At 44.8% G+C, this 25,134-nt stretch overlaps 1 protein-coding gene across 4 annotated transcripts in view; it reads left to right on the top strand.

Moving 5' to 3' along the window:
• KIAA0930 (KIAA0930 ortholog) overlaps positions 1-25,134 on the top strand; it is a 90,746-nt gene that overhangs the window by 35,840 nt on the left and 29,772 nt on the right. For all 4 annotated transcript variants that reach the window (XR_014784502.1, XR_014784501.1, XM_084811291.1 and 1 more), the window contains exon 2: positions 23,851-23,999. Coding sequence is in view for 2 of the 4 variants with exons in the window: in XM_084811291.1 (XP_084667417.1) it covers positions 23,851-23,999 (149 nt within the window). In the remaining 2 variants the exon portion in view is untranslated. The remainder of the gene's footprint in view (positions 1-23,850; positions 24,000-25,134) is intronic.

Below are 25,134 nucleotides of genomic sequence, written 5' to 3'. Positions count from 1 at the left end.
CCCACCCCAATTTTGCCGCATTCCAGCAATCTGCCCCGGAGTTATTGCTCCCATCCCATTTTTCCCCATGTGCGCACTTTTGCCTTGAGAAGCCGAAATCCCCAATTCTCGAGTGCAGCATTTGACACGCACACCCCGCCCTGAGAGTAGCTCAGCCCCTCAATTTCATCCCATTCCAGCACTCTGCCCAGAGTTATTGCTTCCAACCCCCCTTTCTCCCTTTTTCCATCTCCCTACTCAGAATGAGCTGCTCCCATAAACCTAAAAGAACATCCCTGTGATAAAGTGGGGAAGGGACTTTACATAACAACAGAGAAACGACTTGAAATTACAGAACATCAAAGAAGCACAGGATCACAGTAGGGATTTAAGAGCGCATCTACGAAGCAAAAGAGCACTTTAGGGCAAGTTACTAAAGTTAGCCTTTAACCCTTTCACTGCAGGGGAGCGAGATTTATTTCTTACTTCTGAGTAAACATGCACAGAAGGGGGGTATGTTAAAGATTAAAAGCAGGCTAGCTAAGGTGAATGAGTGTCCCCACTACTGCAGTAATGTGAGGGGCCACTGCTGCACCCCTGGGGATTTTTTCAATGGGAAAAAACTACCACCACTGGGGAAACAAGAGGGAATGGGGCGTCCCACCCTCTTGACCACATCACTGCCAGATCACAGAGGCACACCCAGGATTTAATGTGTGTGTGTGTGTGTGGAGGGGCACACATGGCACACTGTAGTAAAACCGCCACGGAGCCGCTTTCAGCAAAAAAAATTGAGTAAAAGGAGTTTCAGACAATGCGGCTTTTCAGGAGGGAAGTGGCTGGTTGGCAGCGGATTGGAGACGATGTCATCTGTCATGAAGAAATTCAGACTGCCCTAACTTCACACTAAATCACTCTTGAAGACAGCCCCCAGGATTCTTGTTCTGCTTAAGAAGAGAAATGTGTTAGCCTTAACTGTACTTCAGAGGAGAGGGAAACTGTGATTCTCTGTGTGTGTGTACTGTATGTAGTGTATATATATTGTATATGTATATAATATAATGCATATAATATTTGGCTAGTGCTATAACTCCTGCTGGCCAGATCTGTGAGCAAGGCATTCCGAGAACCATGGATAACTTTAAGCCGAAGTGTAGCTGTCAAAAGATTTCATTTTGAAGTCCTCCTCTGGGATATTTGGATTCATAATCTTTAACTTCATCATCCTGGTTTCTGCCTGATGACTTCTTCATGTGCGAGTAATGGGCTTGGAGTGAGGTGTGGGAGTGTGTTTGCCAGTGACTCATACACTACAGACGGGTGAAAATTGGGTTGGCATGCTAAGCAGTGAAGAAACAGAGCAGGTCAGTCTACTGAAGGGCGGTGGAATGATGAGTTGGTGTGTAGCCAGATAGGCAAGCCTGGCATATACTGGAGGAGTGAGAGCCTCCCCCAAATCGAATGGCAGACACAGCCCTCTTCAGAGCAGTGTGCCTCTCGTGTCCTTAGAGACAGTTGCTTAATTAGATAATGAGGATGTTCTTGAATCACTATCCTCTTGCAAACGTGCATTTTAAACTTGCTTTAGCAGTCATTTGCACCTTTTGTCTGAGAGGGTTTTTTAATGTGTTACTTTTAGCAGGGATAAGTGTTAAGATAAAATATTACACAGTAGCGCTCTCCAGAATATTCTCCTGTTTGGATTTTGGAGAGTGAAAAGCAATACTTTCCCCCCAAATGTAACTAGGAAAATATTCACCTGTTTTACAATTCTGCTTGCTGCTATTGTTGCCCTCGGTCGCTGCTTCACCTCTTTACCCCTCCCCTTTTCTGGTTATTACTTCTTTTTCTCTTCTTGGATTAGTCATATAAGGGCACAAGCTGGCTGGGGAATGCTGGGAGTTGTAGGACTTTTTTCTGTCTAAACATCCATAGGATTGTGCCCTAAATGATCCCAGCCAATTGGGGATCATGTAGGGCAGGGTTGGCAACTTTTGGCCCTCCACATGTTCTGACCTATGAATCCCACCATCCCTCGCCATTGATTATGCTGGCTAGGGCTGATGGGAGTTGCAGTCTGGCAATATCTGGAGGGCTTCCTGTTCCCCATCCCTACTGTAGCACTACACAAGCATTTGGACAAGTGAGGGAATTGCACAATGGTGTTTCTGAGTAACAGCTGAAACTCCTGAATGTGCATTTGGAAAAATGAGGAAGGAAGGGGTCAAAAGGAAGTAAGCAGACTTCAGAGTAAAATACATGTAAGAGATCATGAAGCTAGCCTAGAACTGAGCAAGCTACAATTTCCACTTACATGTCAGACTTGCATGGATCTCCATGATGTTCAAATGAAAACAAAACTATTGGGCATCACCCCATCGTTATCTTGAATGTCAGGAAGGTGGATGATGGTTTGAGGAAGCCTAACCAATTGGAAGGTGACCTGGGATACCATGTATGAGTGTCGTATACTCAGGGTCCCTTTGGAGATGGGGTGCTTATGGACAATTATCGTTTTGCTTATTTGGGCGGGGGTGGAGGAGGTCAGAAGCAGATGCCGTTTCTTCCTTGCTTCTGGGCTAGACTGTCTCTTAGCACCTAATCCTCGCCCTAGGATTACTTGTGACAGTCCCAGATAATGGAGTGGTAGTCATTCACTCCTGTGAGAAAAGTGCAGAGCTTAACTTGAGGATACCGTTGTGGGAAGGGCAGCTGACCATTTGTGGCCCAGCTTTCACTAATGGAAGTCCTGTAAGGGCTTGCCTTGCCCTCTCCGGAGGACTTGCTCTGCACATGTCCCTTCTGCCATATTGTTAGACATTTTCTAGGGTTTTTCCTATAGATTGATAGGAGTTAGTTGTTAAGACTGATTCTGAGCATTCTTTCTCCTGGTCTGTTTAGGTTAGGCTAAAATTAGCATTAGTTGCATTGTTATTAATTATAATAATAATAATATTAAATTTATATCCCATCTTTTTGCTCTTGCAAGGAACCCAAGGTGGCTTACATGGCTCTCCGCTCCATTTTATCCTCACAACAACCCTGTGAAGTAGGTTAGGGTGAGAGTTGGTGACTGGCCCAAAGGCACCCAGTGAGCTTCATGGCCCAGTGGGGACTACAACTCAGATCTCCCAGCTCCCAGTCCAACGCTCTAACTACTACACCATACTGGATGTCCTGACAGTTTTACTGAGAGTTCTGTCATTCACATATATGGATATTCCTGACTTTAGAAAATGATTGACCACTTCCTTTTCCTTTGTAAATCTACTTACCTTCTGGATGAAGAAGAGCAAAATATTTTACTACTTCAGTGGAAGCATACTTCCCCCTAAAGTTCCTTATCTCAAAAACACCATACAAAAGTCCGCATACTGTCATTTTATGCAGACTAACATGGAAATAAATCCCACTGAAATCAGTAAGGCTTCCTATCAATGCTTACTGAGAAATACTGAGATGTAAAAGCAGTATGGACCAGGACCCCATCTACATAGGGCATTTACTCCAGTCCTACTGTGCTCCGAAGGTGATTGCGGCACAGGACGCATGTCCTTTTCCATAGCTAGTGTGGTTTTTCATGCTGTAAATGCTGCTTTTTTGCAAACTCATTTTGTGATGGATTCCCATCGCAGCATCTTTAGTGCAATTTGCGAGTCTGTATGACCTCAACTGGCTGGGGGAATGGTGCAGATTGGTGGAAGGGAACGTTGCATCCACCAAGAAAGGGAGGGCACGAGGAGAGGAGTGGGCTAAACATGTCTACGCAGAAGTAACTCATTGCCTTCAATTACTGTTCATTGAGCACAGGACTGGGAAGGGATTGGGAGAATTCCTTTGCCTTTGGTTTCAAAACTCTACTCATCTGTAACAGTGGAGATGTGGAGAAGTTTAATGAGTTTAAAAGCTGATCGCACTCAAATAGAAAGGGCGGGCACAAGGAGAGGAGGGGGCTAACATGCCTTCTCAAAAGTAACTCATTGCACAGGAGTAGGGAGAGGGGTAGGGAGCAAGCTTTCGCTCATTTGCTGCACCACATCTACACATTTGATGATGTTCCGTTCTACTCATAGGACTCTGCCCACCCAACCCCAAACTAATGTGGTTTCAGGTGCTGTTTGCCCAGTGAAAGTGGTTTTTAAAATGCATACGCTGCTTTACTGGCTACGCATGGCACAGTAGGAGCAAATTCAAATTCATGAAAATTCGGCTTTAAATGGAATTGCATAAAAAAGTGTCTCTGTGTAGATGGGGCCTCAGTCAGTTGGGTCTGTCTCTTTCTAACATACATTTTATATTTCCGCTCAAATGCTTTTAATATCATATTGTTGCTTGCTGGTTCGTTCTCTCTCTCTCTCTCTCTCTCTCTCTCTGTGTGTGTGTGTGTGTGTGTGTGTTTGCTTTGTGAGTATCTGGTGGTTTGTGTTCAGACCGATGGGTCAACCTGAATACAAACCTGTGTTCAGTTTTCAGATTCTACCATATTTTGCTGTTCCATTCTAATAACAGAAGTGCCAAATTTTACACATGTCCACAACATGTTAATGTGGGCTGTTGCCAAAATGAAAATTTTGCCTATTTTCATGGGGAAGTGATTTTGGGCCCTCCAACATTTCAGGGCTGGATGCCATAGATACTTTCAACGTTTCACAGGGATATGCTTGTTGTGGTGACAATGCCTTAGTCTCCTCCGATTCTTTAATGCTGACTGACTGAATTATAATAATGCAAGTGTGTGAATAGCCATCTGCTCGATCTCGTGTGGAGAATAAGAGTTACCTCCAGGTGAACAGGGAAAGCAGCTTCCAAAATTTAGTTCATTTTTCCCCACAACATAGGTTGGTGGATTAGTATACTGCATTTTTGGGTGCTAATAATGCACCCCAAAATGCGCGTACACACACACATGCTTGCGCGCGCACACCCAGTGTTCATCAGATGCCACCCCTAAAGCATTAGGCACAACCAGGCTCTTCTCCTGACCAGCCAGGTGCCATTGTCTGCCCCAGCCAGGGATCACTAGGCCCAGCCCCTGCCCTACCATTCACCACACGCTCATCTCCCAGGCATCGTCCTCTTACAGGGTACAGTCTGGCAGCTAATCTCAAAGTCTGAGCTTCAGAAGACTTGGGTACTCTTGGCCAGGGGTAGGCAACCTTTTTGGGGCTGTGGGCAAATTTGGCAATCTGAGAAACTGTCCTGGGCACCACCACAAAACGGGCACACTGCAGATGAAAGCATCGGCCTACAGCCACCTGCCATCTTCATTTCCTAAGGATGTCTCTGAGGCCCACGTGTGGCTGAGAGGCATTCATAGGAAAGGAAGATGGGAGCAGCTAAATGTCCTGACTTTGCTTTGAAGCAAACCCAGTTGCCAGTAAGAAATTTGGTTATAATATTTAGATAGATAGATAGATAGTTAGATAGATAGATAGGAGGGCATCTTGGCAGGCACCAAGAAATGTGTCCAAGGGCAGACTGGTGCCCAGCCCTGCTCTAGGCCCTATTTAGAGGCTTAATCCTCTTCTGTTTGAAATAGGTAGAACTTAGAAATGCTTTAGTTTGCCTGGATCATTTCTCTTCAGGTGCCACTGGAGTATATGGGGGAGAGCCAAGTACATGCTTGTGGCTGACATTTTAAGCTCACTAACTGAATTCATTCCACTTAGAATGAGTTCAGTGGTGGGGTGGGATGCCTGGAATTAATAAGCATGCACAGGATTGGGCTGCAACATTCCTACTGAAATCAAAAGAGCATGCTATTGCCAGACTGAAACACTAAGGGCTCGATCCAGTCGACCGCAGGCACAGCACCCATAGGAAGCTAATTTGGGGTGTCATGAAAGGCAGCAAATTGTTTATTATTTAATGAATTAATGTATTTTTTACTGCCAGGGACTGGAGAGGCACTTATAGGATTTTCTGCCTCAGCCCTTTGAGGGGCCACGTCATTCCCTGCTCTGGCTCAGGCAGCAAAATGTAAGCAAAATTCAGGTTGGCCCTGAGTAAAGGCATACAGTGTAAAGAAGGCAGAGAAGAGCCTTCAGCCATTTGTAATTGTGGAGGGAGAGGTGTGTGTGTTAGTGACCTTTGGCGTGAGAAAAGGGGTACTACAAGTACATAAGAACTACCACTGTTTTCATGTGTGAGATGCTGGAGGGTATGATACAAGGTGAATGGTATTTAACTCTGCCTCGCCTAACCAACAAATCAGTAGCTTTGCTTGCTCATGTTGTAGTTCACATAAGCTAGCCTATTACTGCCCTGAAGCTGATGTGAATGTGCAGAATAATTGCTTGCCATGCTTCATGAAATATCACAGCATTGCCCTCAGAGTTTAAACTGGGAGCTCAGCTGAGATGCTAAGCCCCAAGTAATAATTGCTATTGATTCTTTCTGTGCCTGTATTTGCCCATTATTAGCATCTTTCCTTCCTCCTTTAAACTGTACTGGATGAACTGAGCATCTGTTCTGCAGTAGTTTCTCTCTCAACACATTTTTTCATAGGACAGGAAATATATTATTTTATTCAGGTGATGTAGACTGAATTTTCTTGAGCAAGGGAAACCAATTATTTTAAAGCCTTTTTAAGGTTCTGTTTTCTTTCCAAGTATTTTATTTATTTAATTAATTAAACATTATTTTTGGGCTGCCTTTAAGGTTGGAACTATCTCCAGGCAGCGTACAAAATAAAAACCATACGAAGTCAATACAATAAAAGCAATAAGTACATATAGGAATAAAGATCCAAGGGGGGTTCTGGATCATTGGCTACTGAGAATATTTTATGTCATTTTATACCAGACTTTCTCTAAGAATCTTGTACCTGCTCTGATTTCTATCCACCCACCCACCCACCCTATAATCCCCACAATAATCCTCACAATAATCCTGTGGGGGTAGGTAAGGCTGAAAGAGAGAGTGACTAGCCCACAGTCACCTAGTGAATGGAAATTTTAGGCTGTACATGTGACTGGCCCTGTTGAGGTATAATGCTAAACCATGGTTTTATTTAGCATTATGGGAATGTGCCATGGTCACTTGGTCTCCCCTCTTTTGTCCTCTTCCTTTGCACATCAGGGAAGGAGATAGAAAGTGTCACCTTCAGGGTTTAAATAAACTGTTTTTCCCTGTTATGTCCAAACTGGTTTATTCTAACTGTGTTTAGTTTAAACAAGCCAGGATCAAATTATGGTTTCAGATCCTGGTTTGTTAACTGTTCCGAGGTGTGCTAGGGTTTATTCTCCTAATACCATTGTTTTAACATTGCATCTGAAGTAGGTCTCTCTTTGAATCTTGACTATGATTCAGTCTCTACAGAGATGTTGGTAATGTATTAAACAATGTTGTATACAGCTCCTGGCAGGAACCTTAACGAAGGCCTGAAGCAGGGTTCAAAGAGGTAATATGTATGCTGGACTATACTTAAGGGGAAGATAATTCACTATCTCTGAACAGAATGCATTATGCTGCTTTTCTGTTTCAAAGGGCCCATGGTGCTTAAGGCAGAGAAAAGTAAAGTGGCAGAAACCCTTCTCAGGTCTTCTGAACATAGGGGTGTGGCCTGAGTACTCCCAGCAGTGGTGTGAGCAGGAGGTTTCAGTCTGTTTCTTGCCTCCTAGCTGAGCAGAGCAGAGGAAGCTGCTCTAGCTGGTCTAGGGGCTATACAAGCAAGCAAGCTCCCAGACAGCGAGTGATCAGGGCGAGCGAACAGGAGTTCGGCAGGGGAGGTCAAGGGAGAGGCCCCTAACATTTTTAAAAAATATATTTTTCTTGTAACTCACACTTCCATACCAGTGGGACTCTGTTGTTAACCTCCAGTGAATAGAGGACAAAGCACAGGCTATTCCAGTACAATCAGAAAGCTAGAAACATAAAGGGAATAGAGACTATGGAAGGAAAAGACTCTCCAGTGGTGGTGACCTGCAAAGTCTGTGCAATGTTTGTTTTCTTGCCTGAGATCAACATGGCCTACATGTGCAACAAGTGCAAGTTGATCACACTGCTGGAAGAAAAAGTAAGAAGGACTGGAGCAACGAGTGTCGCTCCTCCAGGGAATAAGAGAACATGAAGAGTTCTTGGACAGAACAGTGGAACTGCAGCAGCAAAGTGAAGAACCGAAGCTTGAAGAGCAACAGCAAGCTGAGGCAGAAGAGGAAAATGCTGAGGTGTGCAAAAGTGAAGTAGAGGATACTCCTTGGAAAAGGGTGACAGTTTGGAGCAGAAGAACTAGAAGCCACTCTACACCAGTGGAAGCAGTGGAGCTATGGAACCGTTTCCAGGTACTTGAGGATGAGACTGGAGGACAGCCTGCAGAGGAAGAATTACAGGGGAACCTCCATGAGAGCGAGCAAGAGGCTGAAGGTCAGTCAAGCAGAGACAATGAAACCAAGGCTTACAACAAGAAGAGTAGTAGTAGTGGGAGACTCCTTGCTGTGTGGGATTGAGACTTAAGTATGTCACAAATACCCCTGGACTCGCCAGGTATGCTCTCTCCCAGGAGGACAGATTAGAGATGTCACTGAAGGGTTGTCTACACTCACAAAGCCCACTGACAGGTATCCCTTTCTTCTCATCCATGTGGGAACAAATGATACCGCCAAGCGGAGCTACGAAGAAATCGCATCAGACTTTGAAGCTTTGGGAAGGAAACTCAAGAACTTTGGGGCCCAGATAGTTTTCTCATCCATACTTCTAGTAGTTAGAAGAGGGATAGAAAGGGAAAGAAAAATACTCTGGCTACGAGGTTGGTGCTGACGTGAGAGATTTTGATTCTGGGACCATGGGCTATACTTCCTGGAAGATGGACTGCTGGCAAGGGACGGGTTGCACCTCACAAAGGCTAGGAAGAATGTGTTTGGCCACAGCATGAAGAACTTCATCAGGAGGGCTTTAAACTGAATCCTACAGGGGAGGGAGACGTAAAGTTGGGGGTAACAATGGACGAAGGCTCATGCACCACAGTGGAGAGAACAGCTCTAATAGTGCCCAATAATAGTCTTCAGAAACATGTAGGAAGAAAGCCAGACTATAAAGCACATGGTCTTCAATGTCTGTATACTAATGTCCAGAGTATGGGAAATAAACAGAACGAACTTGAAGTCTTAATACAGGAGGGAAATTATGACTTCATAGGTGTAACTGAAACTTGGTGGGATGACTCCCATGACTGGAATACAGCAATTGAAGGATATAACTTGTTCAAAAAGAACAGGAGGAACAGAAAGGGAGGTGGAGTTGCACTATATGTTAAAAATACATATCTCTGCACAGAAATACAGGAGCATGAGCTTGGTAGCCCCATCGAGAGCATCTGGGTTAAAATAAGTGGAGCAAAGAATAAAAGGAACATGGTGGTCGGAGTCTACTACCGGCCACCCAATCAAGGAGAAGACGAGGTTGAAACTTTTGAAAAGCAAATCACCAATGTTTCAAGGAAGCATGATGTAGTAGTAATGAGGGACTTCAATTTCCCCAATATTTGTTGGGAGACAAAATTCTGCAAAACATGGCCCCTCCAAGAAATTCCTGACTTGTGTTGCTGATAACTTCCTCCTACAGAAAGTGGAGGAAGGAACTAGAGAATTGGCTATCCTTGACTTGATCCTAACCAACAGAGATGACTTAGTGGATAAAGCAGGGAATTCTGGGGGAAAGTGACCATGTTATCCTTGAGTTCTTGGTTCTAAGGGAAGCAAAAGCCGAATGTAGCCAAACGCGTACCCTGGATTTTAGGAAAGCCAATTTTAATGAACTCAGAACAATGATAAGTAAGGTTCCATGGCAAGCAACTCTAATAAGAAAAGGAGTCCAAGATGGATGGGAATTTTTAAAAAAGAAATTCTCAAGGCACAATTACTGTCAGGGTGGAAACTGAGCCAATAGAGCCGCAGAGCAGTTCTGATTCTGAAGAGGAACAGCAATCCATGGGAGAGGAGCTCGCTCATCTCTCACAAGCACAGCAGCTGGCAGAGGTTCCTCCTGCCAGCATTCCTGGGATAGATAGTTACCCTGGCAGTGAGAGAGCGTTGGAGGGGGGCTTGGTGGACGCTTGGTGCCAACGCCGGGAGCGAGGACAGCTGGAGGGCGCAGAAAGGAGGCGTAGCACTCGTTTGGCATGCAAGCAACAGTCGTGTCCCGAGGACCCAAGAGAAAGAGGGAGGATCTCTCCCTAGCCCATAAGTTCAGGGTCTTCGCGTGATTCTCCTTCGAACAGGGACCAACTGCCTTACCTGGAGCTTAGGCTACTCTGCTATCTTTCCCCAGTGCTGTTCCTTGCTTTGTCGCTAGTGATTAGTATTCTGAAAGAGTCATAAGGTAATAAAGGAATAAAGACTCAGAAAGAATTCCTCGTCGTCTGTGACCTGAGTTGGCTATTGGTGGGGACTGCAAGAGGCAGCTAGGGCGCTCCTGACAATTGCAAACAATTTCAACAAGAAAAAGAGGTGGAAGACAACAGAAGAAGCCAATGTGGCTTCACAAAATGCTTAGTGATGACCTGAAAACAAAAAAGGACACATATAGGAAGTGGAAGGAAGCCCAAGCTACAAGGGAAGAGTACAGGCAGGTAGCACACAATTGCAGGGATGGCGTCAGGAAGGCTAAAGCTGAGAACGAGCTGAGGTTAGCGAGGGATGCTAAAAGCAACAAAAAGGCTTTCTTCAGCTATGTGCAACGTAAAAGACATTCAACTACTAAATAAGGATGGCAAAATGATAACAGCTGAAAAAGAAAAGGCAGAAGTGCTCAATTCCTACTGTGGCTCAGTCTTCTCTCGAAAGAAGGTCTATGATCCCCCTGGCAAAGGCGAAGTACAGGCTGAAGGGGAAGGATTGCAGCTTGAGATCGATAGGTAAGGAACCCCTAATTAATTTGAATGAGTTCCAATCTCCAGGGCCAGATGAACTTCATCCAAGTGTAATAAAGGAACTGGCAGAAGAGCTCTCAGAACCACTGTCTATTATCTTTGAGAAATCATGGAGAATGGGTGAAGTGCCAGATGACTGGAGGAGGGCTATGTTGTCCCTATCTTCAAAAAGGGCAAAAAGGAGGAACCTGTTCCCAGTCTGACATCAATCCCTGGGAAAATTCTGGAGCAGATGATAAAGCAATCCATCTGGAAGCACCTTGAAAACAATGCAGTCATTACTTGAAGCCGACATGGATTTGACAAGAACAAATCCTGCCAGACTAATCTGATCTCATGTTTTGATCAGGTCACCTCCCTTGTGGACTGTGGAAATGCTGTGGACATCATGTATGTCGACTTCAGCAAGGTTTTCGACAAAATGTCCCATGATATCCTGATGAGCAAACTAGCTCAATGTGGGCTAGATGAAACAACAATTTGGTGGATCCACAGTTGGCTACAGGATCGGACTCAAAGAGTGCTTCTCAATGGGATCTTCTCAAACTGGGGAGAGGTAATGAGAAGGGTACCGCAGGGCTCAGTCCTGGGCCCAGCGCTCGTCAACATTTTTATTAATGACTTGGAGGAGGAGGTGCAGGGGATGCTGATAAAATTTTCAGGATAGCTAATACCCTGGATGACAGAAACAAAATTCAAAGTGATCTTGATAGGCTGAAGTGCTGGGCAGAAAACAACAGAATGACATTTAATAGGGATAAATGCCAAGTTCTGCTCCTAGGAAAAAGGAACCAAATGCACAGTTACAACATGGGCGATACTTGCCTCAACAATACTACAAGCGAGAAGGATCTTGGAATTGTTGTAGATCTCAAGCTGAATGTGAGCCAACAATGTGATGTGGCTGCAGAAAAGGCAAATGGTATTTTGCATTAATAGAAGCATAGCTTCCAAATCCTGGGAAGTACTAGTTCCCCTCTACTCAGCACTGGTTAGGCCTCATCTGGAGTACTGTGTCCAGTTCTGGGCACTACACTTTAAGAAGGATGCAGACAAACTGGAGAGGGTTCAGAGGAGGGCAGCGAAGATGATCAGGGAACTGGAAACAAAGTCCTCGGAGGAGAGACTGAAAGAACTGGGCATATTTAGCCTTGAGAAGAGAAGACTGAGGGGAGATATGAGAGCGCTGTTCAAGTACTTGAAAGCTTGTCACAGAGAGGAAGGCCAGGATTTCTTCTCGATCATCCCAGAATGCAGGACATGGAATAATGGGCTGAAGTGACAGGAAGCCAGATTCCAGCTGAATATCAGAAAAAACATCCTGACTGTTGGAGCAATACGACAATGGAACCGATTGCCTAGGGAGGTGGTGGGCTCTCCCACACTGGAGGCATTCAAGATGAGGCTGGACAGCCACCTGTCAGGGATGCTTTGACTTGGATTCCTGCAATGAGCAGGAGGTTGGACCCGATGGTCTTGTAGGCCCCTTCCAACCGTACTAGTATGTGATTCTATGATAGAAAGCTACCTTATTCCAAGTCAATCTGTTGTCTCTATCTCATCCAGTGTGACTGGCAAAGTTTCCCATTACCAAGTACTTGTTCCATTTAGATGGAGATGCCAGGGATTGAAACTGGAATTTGCATGCAATGCATGTGCTCTACTCTTGATTTATGGCTCCTCCTCCAAGTTGTATATGGATCCCTGTGAACAGGCAAGTGGCTCTGTAGGCGGGAGATATGGCATGCATAAGTGGATCATCATGTATACTGCAATTTGACCCAGTGTTTGTTCTTGGGCAATCTACACTATTGGTTCTGCTAGCATCAGACATATTACCAAGGGCTTATGTGTCGTTGAATCCACTAATGCCCTATTTACTAACATCCTTCACTGGTTTTTAACGCTGGGCTGAAAATGACCTCCCTTTTGTGGGGTCATTTGTCCCCTGTGTAACTAAGGCACATTAGTGGAAACTTTGGCAGAGGGATGGCACTGAATTCTAGCCATTTTTGTTGGGTGAGTGGGGAATTTACCGTTAAGACGAGGCAGCAGAGGAAGTCTGTTCTTTCTTCTTTCACAAAGCTTTGCTGCCTCTTTAGAGTAAGTCCCCATCCCCAAAGACAATTACTAGAATTTTGCCCACACCTCAAAAGCAAGGCAAGCTTTTGCTTGCCCTTTTTGCCCAACTGCCCCCCTCCAAAAGACTGCTGGAAAACACTAGCTGTTTTGCCTTAGCCAAGTAAGATTATTTCCCCTTAAGGAGGGCACAGTGAGGACGTTGAAAGTGCTCTTGGAATTGCTTTCTGGATTCTCAGTCTTCCTGGACATTCTAAATCTGATGTAGGAATACCTAACAAACTCACCTGGTTGAGGATTCTAGTGCAACACCTGTGGTGGAGATACAGGTACTCCTCTCCCCTCTCTACAAGGTTTATATGGTGTGGGCATTATACCCACAGGTTCCATTGGTACAATCCCTCTCTCCCCCCTCACTTTGTGGGGCATGATAGGAATTTTATTCACATAGCAACTTCATTACATGTTGCCTTGTACTGTAGGGGTACATATGCTCACATCTCTTCCCCTGTGTACATTATATCCCCAGTGGGTGTGAACCAATCCTTAGGGTTGCGCTGGAGAAAATATCAAATCACAAATGCAATAGCAGTTAGCATGTTTTATTGCACTTCTCATGCTTTGGACAAAGATTATACTTGTTTCCTCACCACAAAATCATTGCCCTCAGTTGCTTAACCATATTATGAATACAAGGCAGTTTCTCCTGTGTTCCTACTGTCTTCAGTTCTTGCCCTCTTGACTTGTTGCATCCTGTACCTCACCTCCACTCTCTCTGTGTGCATCCCTCTCATTCTGCAACATGCGTCACGTACAAGCTAAGATAGATTTACTGGGGCTGGAGTTTTTGTATCTATCTGAAAGATGCTATAATGTTATTTATCTCTCTTCTAAATGTTTCGCTGAAGCAGGTTTTTAAGTCTTTCCCTGTATTAGAGGATCTCAGTTCTTAGAGAGTCCCTCTGATACCCAAGAATGGTTAGTTGTTTGACATTTCAAAATACAGTGAGCATGCAAAGATGTATGGCTTGTATGTAAATTTAAAAGATTGGTTTGGAGCAATGCTATGCAATATACAGACACTGATAATATCCAAGCCTTTTGTAAACAAAATCATAGCTATGTGTATAGATTGTATTAAATGCATATATGTTTGCATGCTCACAAACGTACAGAGGAAGATGGTGAGGGGAAGTTCCTTCTTGTACCTCTTATCTCTGAAGCATTTCACAGAAGTTGTCAAAATATCAATTGTATCTTTTGCTTCATTTATCATAGACTATCCTCTCCTTGGATGAAAGGTCAGTTCTCCTGTTTCAACAATAAATAACCTGAAGGTATGGACTTGGGATTCCAGTTTGCTAGGAATTCTTTTAGCTATGACTACATCTCTTGCTATCCATCTACTACAATGATCTAAGACAGGGCTGTGCATTCTTAACCCCCACCCCCCGCCAAGGCAGTCCAAATTCTTTCCCAAGAAAAGCAAAATTCAGAACTAAGTTTATACATTTAATCTTTTTTCAGAAGGGTAAAATAATCCTTGCAGTATCAGTTGTTGTTGTTCTTGATATTATTAATTATATTTCTATACTGCCCAATAGCCAAAGCTCTCTGGGCTGTTTACAAAAGATAGTTCAGAAGGCAGCTGCCCTTAAAGTAAAGGCAAAAATAATGGTGTATAAGGCTAAAGAGAGCTTTCAAAAGGCAAATGTGGCATTGCATACACTGTTTCCTGTTATCCCGTGAAATTTGTCAGTGCATTTTTGGGGTTTCACCTTTTGCGTGCCATATGACTAATGCCCGTAATTCCACAATGCATCAAAAAAAGGAAAGTGACTTTCAGTAAATGTAGCCACTTCAGGAGTTTGCCCTCAGCATAGACTGTCGTTATACAGACGGTGCTTACTTCGGATAGCTTCCTGGGATGTGAAGCTGTTTGAAACAGTTTTATTTTCCAATGTGATTCCTGCAACCCACCTAGTTGGGGGATGTTACTTACAATAAGCACTTTGCACACATTATCTTGTTGTAAACCTTACAACAGTCCCGCAAAGTAGGTCCATATTGTTATCCCCTATATTGTAGGGGTGTGTGTCAGACACACACGGGTTGAACTTGTGGATTTCCTAAGGCCACCAAGTGAGTCCATCGCAGAGGTTAGACTTGGACCAGGCGCTTCTTGATTTATAACTTAGTCTCTAAGTCCCAGGGATGGGGAGCTGCCAGCCTCCAGGCCAGCCACAGCAAGTTCCTCTCTGGCCCATGGCTGCTGGTGCCTTCCCTCTCCTTGGTCATGCTCCTTCTTGGTCACTCCCCCTCCTCAGCAGAGAGAAACAGAGAGAGACAGAGGAAGAGAGATGTGGGCAGCATGGGCTTGGAGGCCCAGTCACAGAGTGCAGAACCTGGGGTTGGGGCAGTGTCGTTCAGAAAGAAGCTCTAGCTGCCATGCTCTGTGGTAGGACCTTCAAGCTCGTGCATGCACATGCCTGCCTGCCTACTGGCAAAAGGGGAGAAGGGGAGCTCTTCTTTTTGCTGGCTGCCCTGCTCAATACAGTCTACCAGGGAGCAGCAATATGAAACCAATGCTGTCCAGGAGAAGGCCAGCCTCTTGTGCGATAATCTGGTGCTTGAGGAGGCTCGGGGAACCTCTGCTAGAACCAAAGGGTAGCATGGGACTTGTGGGCAGTTGAGAGGAGTGCATAGAGTACTGGGAGCTGCCTATACCAGCTCCAGTCATTTGGTTACGAAGGGCATCTCCACACCAGCCTAAAATCCTGCATTTAAAACGGGGCTTTCTGCTTCCGTTCTAATGCAGGATCATAACGGACTCCCTTTACACGTGCTTCCTTTCCCCGCTCCCCTTCCCCTCTCCTTCTCTCCATATCTGAGTCTTCCATTTATCTTTCATGGATCTCGCTCCTCTTCTTGCTGCTTTTCCTGTTTTCACTGAGGGAACTCAAGCGGAACACAGCGGGGTAATTTGATAGCTCATTATCTGCGATCTATTTAAAAACAGAACAAAGGGCATTTAGTGCAGGAGATGCCCTGGAGGGTCACAGCATCATGTAAAGAGCCCACAAACTTCCGTTAAGGAGCAATCTCAATCGCAGGATAAAAGCTCCATGTGAAGGAGCCCTAAGAGAGGTGGGATGGCAGAGGGAGAGAGTTGCCAAATTCCTATTACTAAACTGAAACAAGTCTTTGAAATAACTGCCACCGGCCCTTCCCACCTTGCTGGCTTTAGCTCTGCCTGCATGTACCTCTCAACATACTACCCCCAAGATGGCGGTAGCATGCATGCCCCAAGAGAAGAAGGCTCCCTACCCGCCGCTCTAAGCATTACACTACGCCAGCTCTCTCTCATAAACTAAAGCAGCCTTCTCCAGCCTGGTGCCCCCTAGATAGGCTGGACTACACCTCCCAGCATCCCCAGTTGGCAGGGCCATTGGCCATGCTGGCTGGAGATGAGGGGGTTATAGTCCAGCCTATCTAGGGGGCACCAGGCTGGAGAAGGCTGCTGTATTAACAAAGATGGATAACTTGTTGATAACTTCTGGGTCCTGAGCCCAAATCAGCCTTATGAAAAATCCCATTAGCTTCCTAACACTGGCGAGAAAGGCCAGCGGGGAAGTTAATTTGGGCACTGCTGCATGTTCTCTGTGTGTTGCTGTCAACAGGGTAGTAGCCTTTGTTGACCATGAAATATCTGGGTACTCCAGGGTAATACGGAAGAAGTGTATGGGCTTTCTAGAATAATGTTTAATATCAGCTTTTATGTAACACTGTGCCAAGGGTTCAAACCATTTTCCCCTCATTCGTAAACTCAGATGTGCTGTCTTACCTGTGAGGCCTTCTAGGTGCCCATTTCTCATTCATTTATTCATTCTTAATCTCATGCTGCACACACCCCCTATGCACATATTTATCTCATACAAACACAACATTCACGGTGCAAGCCGTGCTGCCTACCCCCTCTGCCTACTCCATTCCTACCTACAGCACACAGCCATATTGGTCCGTAAGCCTTGTGTGCCAAGAGTTGGAACGTTCATAACATTTCGCAACATCTCTGCATCTGAGCCAATGGCTTGCTTCAGCTGAAACCACTGTTGTCGCGGCGTTGTTTACTTCAGGTTTTCTTCATCTTTTGTCATGTTTGGCCAGGTTTACAGGTCAATTGGCTAAACCACTTTCCCCCTGTTTTGGCCTAAGGGCCAAAATATACGAGATGTGGGAGATCCGTGATCAGAACCAGGAGGGATCCTGGTTCATGTTAACCGTGGCTGGTGTACATGTTATGCAAAGCCATGATTAAGAGAAACAAGCCACAATGTTTGTGTGGGCAATTCAAGAGGGAGGGGGAAGAAACATGACTTCCAAGTTGCAAGCCGTGGTTTGCAGGGAGGTCAGTATTACATCCCACGTTTATATTTCTTTTTGTGTATTAACTTCAGCAAGATTTCTGACAGATGCCTCATTCTAAAGAGCACAGTAGAGGCAGTAAAGTAACAGGCTATGTCTTTCACTCCTCCTGGTCAGTTTTGATAGCCTGCATGCTTCAGGGAATGGTATATCTGAATGCAGAGTATGCAGTGGTGAATGAGTATGACACAATTTCTGCTGTCAATGTGAATCTACAAAATTAGGAAGTAGAAATGGGATGAACTAAAAAGCTACCATTTAGATTTTAAAGCACCAGAGATGCAAGTCACCCTAAAGTTGAACTCTATGGGACTTGCAACCTGATCCTTTACACAGAAGGAAGTTAAAACGCTCTTGTTTTCAGTGGTAAAATGCTATATTCTAGCTTTTACGTTAGCAGAAAGACTCGCAGTGCCATTCTATGCATGTCTATTCAGAAGCAAGTCCCCAGCTCAGTGGAGCGTACTTCCAGCGAAGTGTGTGTGGGGTTGTGGCCTAAGTGGGATGGAGGACAAGATAGAGGTTTATCAAGCTCTGAGTCGGAGGACATTTTCCTCTCATGATACTAGACCTTAGGAGGCCACCTACTGAAATTGGTTTGCCGTAAGTTCAGGACAAAAAGAAAGAAAGAACTTCTGCACACAGTGCACAATTAGCTTATTCGCTGCTACAAGACACGTATGTCATTTGCGCCAATGGCTTTTAAAGGGGGCAAGGGGAGTTCACGGAAGATGAGTCAACCAACAGCTATTAGTTAAATAGAACCACCCTGTTCAAAGGCAGCATACCGCTGAGTACCACATGCTAGGGGCACGAAACAGGAAAGGCTGCGGTTTCCATGCCTTGTTTGTGATCTTCCCAGAAGCATCGGGGTGGTTGCTTTTGGAAACGGAATGCAGAATGGATAGCGCTTGGGTCACATCTGCAACTGCAGGATAGTCCTTTAGCTTAGCAGATGGGAGAAAATAAAGGAAGCTGCCTTATGCCAGGTTGCGTCTGCCCCAGTTGGCTGTGTCTCAGGCAGAGCTCTTTCACGTTACAGTAACCAAGCTACACAAGTTCCAAATCTTGCACAAGATGATTCTGCGTTTTGAAGACTTTTAAGGGGAAGATGACCAGAAATGGTTGTATGTAGAAAGGAGCAAGTTAAACTGAAGCGCAGGTTGGCCCTTTGGCTGCAGCCTTGTAACCTGTTGTTGTAATTTGCTATGCTTAATGAAGGATGTCTTTTTTCTAAACCGTGTATGCTTTCTCTGCCACTTGTTGTGATATCAATAGTAATATTGCAGTATTATGGCAGTATTATGGCAATGAGCCATCTCAAAACCAGGGAGCAGTTAAGTCTGGAATTAATGAAGGAGAAGGTGAAATATGAGAGGCTTATGAATCACTTGATGGAAAAACTGCTTGTCAGACCTTGTTCCTGGCAAGCTGGGGGTGGAGCAAGGCAGAGATGAAGAAAAATAAAGGCAGTGTGTAGAAAGCGCAAGGGCCGGCAAGAGCGGAGCCCCTCGTTGTTTAGGCCAGCAAAGAAGTCTGACTCAAAACCTTTCTAGGGGTCAGAGGAATGCGTTACATGACCCACTCTGGCCTATCCTTGCTGGTGTGTGGGTTCCTGCCTTTGGCCATAGCTGGTGCATGGGCAAAATTTGACCCTGATATTGCTCAGGTGTGATGTTCAGGACTTGCTGCATCACTGGTTTTTAGAAATACCGCAGAAATAGATAATAAATTGAAGATGGCTTCATGCTTATGTTACTGGAAGAAGAGCATACTATAGGTTGGGTTTATTCATCAAAGAAGTGGGTTTTTTTTAGTTCCTCTGCAGTCTGTTTCAGGTGTCCTTCCTTTTTATTTTTATTTTTAAAAAGTGTTTAAAAGGTTTCTTTTCAAATAGTCTCAGTAAAGCTGTGAAGTTATGGTATCCTGAAGTGGAAAGTAAATGGTAGCAGCCAAAGGTAACAATGAGAAATTCCAGAGGAGGTGACCATCTTTAGACTGTTGCAGCAAAACCAAAAGAGAATCCCTTGTGATGCTTTGAACCAGGCGCGGGGAGCCTCTTGAACCCAGGGTGAATTTAATTTCAGAGAAGCTCCTGGGGGCTGCAGTCTGGTGGTAAGTGGGGCTGGTCAAAGGCAAAAGTGGTGAGGGCAAAATGCCAACATAAAGCTCTTACTGTTAGTCATGAAGCCTTAGGAGAGGCATTTTCATCTTTTTGAATGGGAGAAAACTGCCTGCCTGCAGAAAAGCTGGGAAATCATCAGCAGTTGGGCTACAGGGGATGGGGCCAAGGGAAAAGGGCACGCCCATCTGGGGAAACCCTTAGGGCCAGTTTTGGCCCACGGGCCTGAGGTTCAACACCCTTGCCTTAAAGGCTAACAGATGACCTATGTTGTCAGGTTTCGTTTTCTAGAGTCCACTTTATTAGATGCATGATCTGGTCACCCATTAGGGTACTACATTAGATTTTTATCTCAACTTTCCCTCAAATAGCACAGGGTGGCATACATGGTTGCCGCCTAATCCTCAGAACAGCCCTGTGAGGTAGATGAGGCTGGAGAGCATGACTGGCCCAAGGTTGCCTGGCAAACTTTGTGGCTGAGTGGGGATTTGAATCCGGGTCCCCCTGGTCTATGTCCAGCACTCTATACTGTGAGTAGGTGGGGTGTTTTTCTTTTTTACAGAAGCAAAGCCAAAAGGCCCAGCAAAGCAAGGCACTATTACAGGGCACAAATGAACAGGGCAGGTGTCAGGTGAGAGCCCTCCCTGGCAGGCTTACCAACGGTAGGCAATAGCGCCATGATCTACTTGTGTAAGAACTACAGCTATGCGCAAATAGCCTCTTGAAATTCTCTACCTTAATTGCAGGCAGAGAAATTTGGGACACAATTTCATTGAATTTCTCCAGGGGGAGGAGAAGAAATTCTCAACGGTTTCTCCCAGCTAGGGCTCCCCATTGGCAGAGTTGTAGCTCAGCTTCTTTCTTTTTTCTTAAAGGTTTTGGGGGTCTTCATGCTGCAATAGCATCAACTGGCTTGGCAGGCTGGTCCCCAGTTTGGATCCACCGCAGTGCAGGTGGGGGCAGCGTTGTGTCCAGCTCCAGGGATGAGGGGGAGCTTGTGCACTGCCAAAATCTGCCTTCCAATTTCCGGAAAGCTTTCTCCCCCCATGAAGGAGGCTTCCCTTGTTCTGCCTCATTCAGGAAGTTTTATAATTTATTTTTGTGGTGTTTTTGAGCTTACCTAATCACAGCCAGCCTCCCAGGCTGCCTGCACCTCCTGATCTGAGAAAGCCCATCCATGGAGGCTCAGGTGTCAGCTGTGAGCCGGACAGCGCTGTATCAACTCCATCTGATACGGCGGCTGCGCCCCTTCCTTCCTGACCATCTGCTCCCATCAGTAGTACATGCCCTGGTCTCCTCTTGTTTAGACTACTGTAATGCGCTCTACCTGGGGTTACCCTTGAAGATGGTTCGGAAGCTGCAGCTGGTACAGCTCGCCTGATTAAAGGCAGACGCCAGCGAGATCACATCACTCCAGTGCTGAAGGAGTTGCACTGGTTACCAGTTGTTTTCCAGGCCAAATTCAAGGTGTTGGTTTTGACCTTTAAAACCCTACATGGTTCCGGCCCAGCCTATCTTAAGGAGCGCCTCCAGCAGCACCAGACAGGCCGCTTAACAAGATCAGCCTCGGATGGCCTTCTCTCTGTCCCATCAGCCAGGACAGCTAGACTGGTGGGGACGAGGGAGAGGGGCTTTTCTGTGGTGGCCCCCATTCTGTGGAACTCCCTCCCTAGGGAACTCCGCCATGCCCCTTCTTTAATGAGCTTCCGTCGTGCATTAAAAACGTGGTTGTTCAGGCAGGCATTTGGGGTGGGTTAGGGTATTTTAGAAAATGTTTTTATTGTAGAATTTTATTGTTTTAAACTGTTTTACTGTACGTTGTATATCGCCCAGAGTGGCTGGGTGACCAGCCAGATCGGTGATTAATAAATTTAATAATAAATAAATAAATAAATAAACTGAGGAGGCCACAGGCGGCAAGAGAGGTGATTGTACAATGAAAAACAGGACACTGGCGCTCACTCTTCAGCTACCGAAGTAAAGCAAGCCCAAGGAACCCAAACCCAACCCATGAGAATTTTTCTGAAATTTCTTCACCGTGGAATGTCTTTTCAGAAGCAATTTCTCTTCAATCCTGTTGAATGAGAATGGTCAAAAAATGTGGGAGAAATTTTCGGCACAGCACTAGTAAGAACTTTGGGAAAAGCTCAGACCCTTATTCAGCAGTTTGAAGCACCATGAGGTAAATAATAAAGTGTGCGTATGGATGGGGTGGGATGAGCTTGTATTTTACATCACGCTATTGTGTGTTTGAATGGAACATGATATTTTTATTCTGTGCCTGATCCTCTTGGCTCTCTCTTTACTGAGTTAGTATAGCATAAACTAAGAAGCAGAGCTGCACCTGTCAAGAAGTCTCCAGTGCAAATTTCGCCTCTGCCATAAATTCATGAAGTGACCTTAGGCAAGCAACTCTTCTCTCCAGCCTCAGCTCCCCATCTGCAATATAGGGGATAATTGTGACCCAATATTGCAGGGTTGTTGTAGGGATGAAAAAATGTATATGAAGCCTTTTGGATACTCCGAAGCGCTATCTGAATGGTTAACTATATATTTTTTTGATAACAATTGCTTAGTTCAAATGAAGAAAACACCATGCATATAAAAAACTGGCAGGGAGATTTTCTGCAGGGATGAGCACTCAGATTTGCAGCTGTCCCACCCCATTCAACCTTCAGCCTGAAGGAAAAGCATTATCACTTGAGCTTGTGCCTTTGCCAAGGAGAACGGGCCAGGGGGTTCTGCTGCTGTTCTTTCAACATGGGTGTGTTTCCTCACTCACAAGATTGTCATCCTCATTAATCCTACAAATGATCTTGTTTCTCTTTCTACCAGATCCTGGTTTAGTTGGAAGAAGGGGTTGGGTGTACAGCTTTTCTTTTCCCTCTGCCATGCAATTTTTGGTCCCTCAGAGTGATCAAGAGGGGACCTTTTCAAGGTAGATATGTATTTTATGCAGACGTGATGCAGGAGTGGTAATGAAATGATTTGCTTATGAAGGGTCCTGCCAAACTCACTTGACAGGAAGCTGCAAGTCTCTGTCACTGGCTGACAGATTTAAGCCATAAACTGTAGTAAATAGCGGTAAAAACTGCATTTAAAATGAGCTACACAAGGTGCGTTTCTAATGACACTTAGCCTTTCTGCTCTGTCTCCCTCCACCCACCCCACCTTTATGATAACAGGACTGGAGCACATGAACAAATAGAGATATACTTCAGGGAAAAGATGCGCATCTGGTGGTGCTGGAGAACCTTTTATGAATTTTACAGCAGTGGGGATCTGGCCACTATTGCAAACTCAACTGTTCTGATAAAGCCAGTGCAGCCGTATTTTTTCAAAAATCTGTCCTGAGGAAAACCCCACCCTCCAATCTTCCAGATGTTAAAGAAGCAGCTACATTGTCCTTCTCTGCTCTGCTTTTCTCTCTCAAATGAGCATGCCTATGGCAGCTGAAACTCTGGGTAGCTGCCTACTGAAGCAGTATATGAAGTTTATAATTTCCACCAAGGTGATGCCAAAAATTGCTGAGCAACTATAACTTCTCATCAAAGCAAGCAAAGACGGGTATAAAATGTGTTCTTAGATGTTAAATAGTCTGCAGGATGGTACCTACGGCTCTGCCCCTGACAATGCATAGCTCCCCCTTACCCGGACCCTGCTGTCTATACATTGGTGGGGATGTCCGGGGTGAGAAAGCCTATATGCATAGACTTCCTTAGATTCCGGAACCCTGGTCATGCAGGGTTCTAGGTCCCAGCAATCTTCCAAGAAGCAGCCTTCCAAGAAGTAATCTGAGGCTTAGTTCCTGACGTGCTAGGCTTCCTCCCGACATGCTAGTTTTCTTTGTGAAGGGAAAGCTTCTGAATAGAACAGCATTCAGTCCTGTGAGCCCCTATCTCCAGTGGTATCTTTCGATGCAGGCTTGCTGCCTGAGAGAAAACTAGGCCAAACTTCCATGGCTCTGATGGGTTCTCTCTTTGTGTTCGTTAATGGCTCACCCAAATGTGGCTGCTGTTTAACATGTGAAAATCCATGATGAGAAAAGGGAGACTTAATTGTGGTTATGAAGTTGAACCTTTTAAGATCACTTCATGTGGCAACCAGGGAATACTTCAATACTGTGAAGGGAAGATGTGTATCCCTAAGGCCACATTCTCTGGCATGTGTTTAGGGGCAGGTTCTTCCCCTTCCCTTCATGCTTTGGGAAACGCTGGCATTAACCTGGTTGCCACCTGGTGTGAGACAGGCCTTGACCAAATAGGATCTGATTAGGAAACAAATGCAAAGAATTGGCAAGTGCTGCCAGTTTATGCCTTGGTATTTAAAGAAAACAAATGCAACAGCAATTCTTAATTTTCACTTTATCTCCTTTTAGGGTGTTTCAAAGATGACCGCATTGTATTCTGGACATGGATGTTTTCCACGTACTTTATGGAGAAATGGGCCCCCCGGCAGGATGACATGCTCTTCTATGTCCGCAGAAAACTGTCCTATGTTGGTGGCGATAATGCGGATGGGAAGAAGGTGAGTTGGATAATAATATATTATATCTAAGGGGCATCTATTCCGTCTTCAGGTTAATGCAGAATGGGTGTACTGGCATTGCCTGTGTGCTTAGAGATACTATAGAGAGATGCTGTACAAATTGCAGTGTGCACTATAGTAAGTCCATGATGTGAACGTAGCCGGCAGGTTTATAGAAATTAAAAATATTTTTAAAATAAATATTTCTTTTCATTCTTGTGGGGTTTTAGAAAAGAAAATGGATAAAAATACAACAACAGTGTACTCAAGTGTGCTTTCACACATTACACCATTTTGAATCTTGGGGCCATTTGGTATGACACTTGAATTTGCAGTCATGGGGCACAATGGAAGTTAAGTAGTTATTAACTCATGCTATAAAATTCCAGTGCAAATGTAACTACCCACTTATGCACTGATCACCATTTTTTCAACGTTTCCTGAATTTAAGTACTATGAACTTTTCAAACTGTTCATAAATGATCTGGAATTCGGAGTGAAAAGTGAAGTGGCCAAGTTTGCTGATGATACCACATTATCTAGAGTGGTTAAAACAAAAAGGGATTGTGAAGAGCTCCAAAAGGATCTTTCCAAACTGGGAGAATGGGCATCTAAATGGGAAATGTGGTTCAATGTAAGCAAGTTAAAGTCATGCACATTGGGGCAAAAAATCCCAACTTCAAGTATAACCTGATGGGATCTGAGCTAGCGGTGACTGACCAAGAAAGAGATCTTGGGGTCGTGGTGGACAGCACAGTGAAAATGTCAACCCAGTGTGCAGCCACTGTAAAAAAGGCAAAAAAAAAAAAAAAAAAGGCATGATAGGCATAATTAGAAAAACATTTGAGAATAAAACTGCCAACTGTATACTGCCCTTATACAAATCTATGGTGTGACCACACTTGGAATACTGTGTACAGTTCTGGTCACCATACCTAAAAAAAAGATATTGTAGAGCTGGAAAAAGTGCAGAAAAGGCAACTAAAATGATCAAGGGGCTGGAGCATCTCCCCTGTGAGTGAAGGTTACAACAGCTGGGATTGTTTAGCTTGGGAAAAAGGAGGGCAAGGGAGACATGATAGAGGTGTACAGAGTGATGCACGGTGTGGAGAATGTGGATAGGGAGACATTTTTC

The sequence above is a fragment of the Heloderma suspectum genome, chromosome 7 (genome assembly GCF_057233095.1).
Source record: "Heloderma suspectum isolate Gila_16-S chromosome 7, 16-S_ref, whole genome shotgun sequence".
In the NCBI taxonomy this organism is placed as follows: Eukaryota; Metazoa; Chordata; class Lepidosauria; order Squamata; family Helodermatidae; genus Heloderma; species Heloderma suspectum.
The sequence above is the reverse complement of the archived record's forward strand: the minus strand, read 5'-3'. Positions and strand labels throughout refer to the sequence as shown.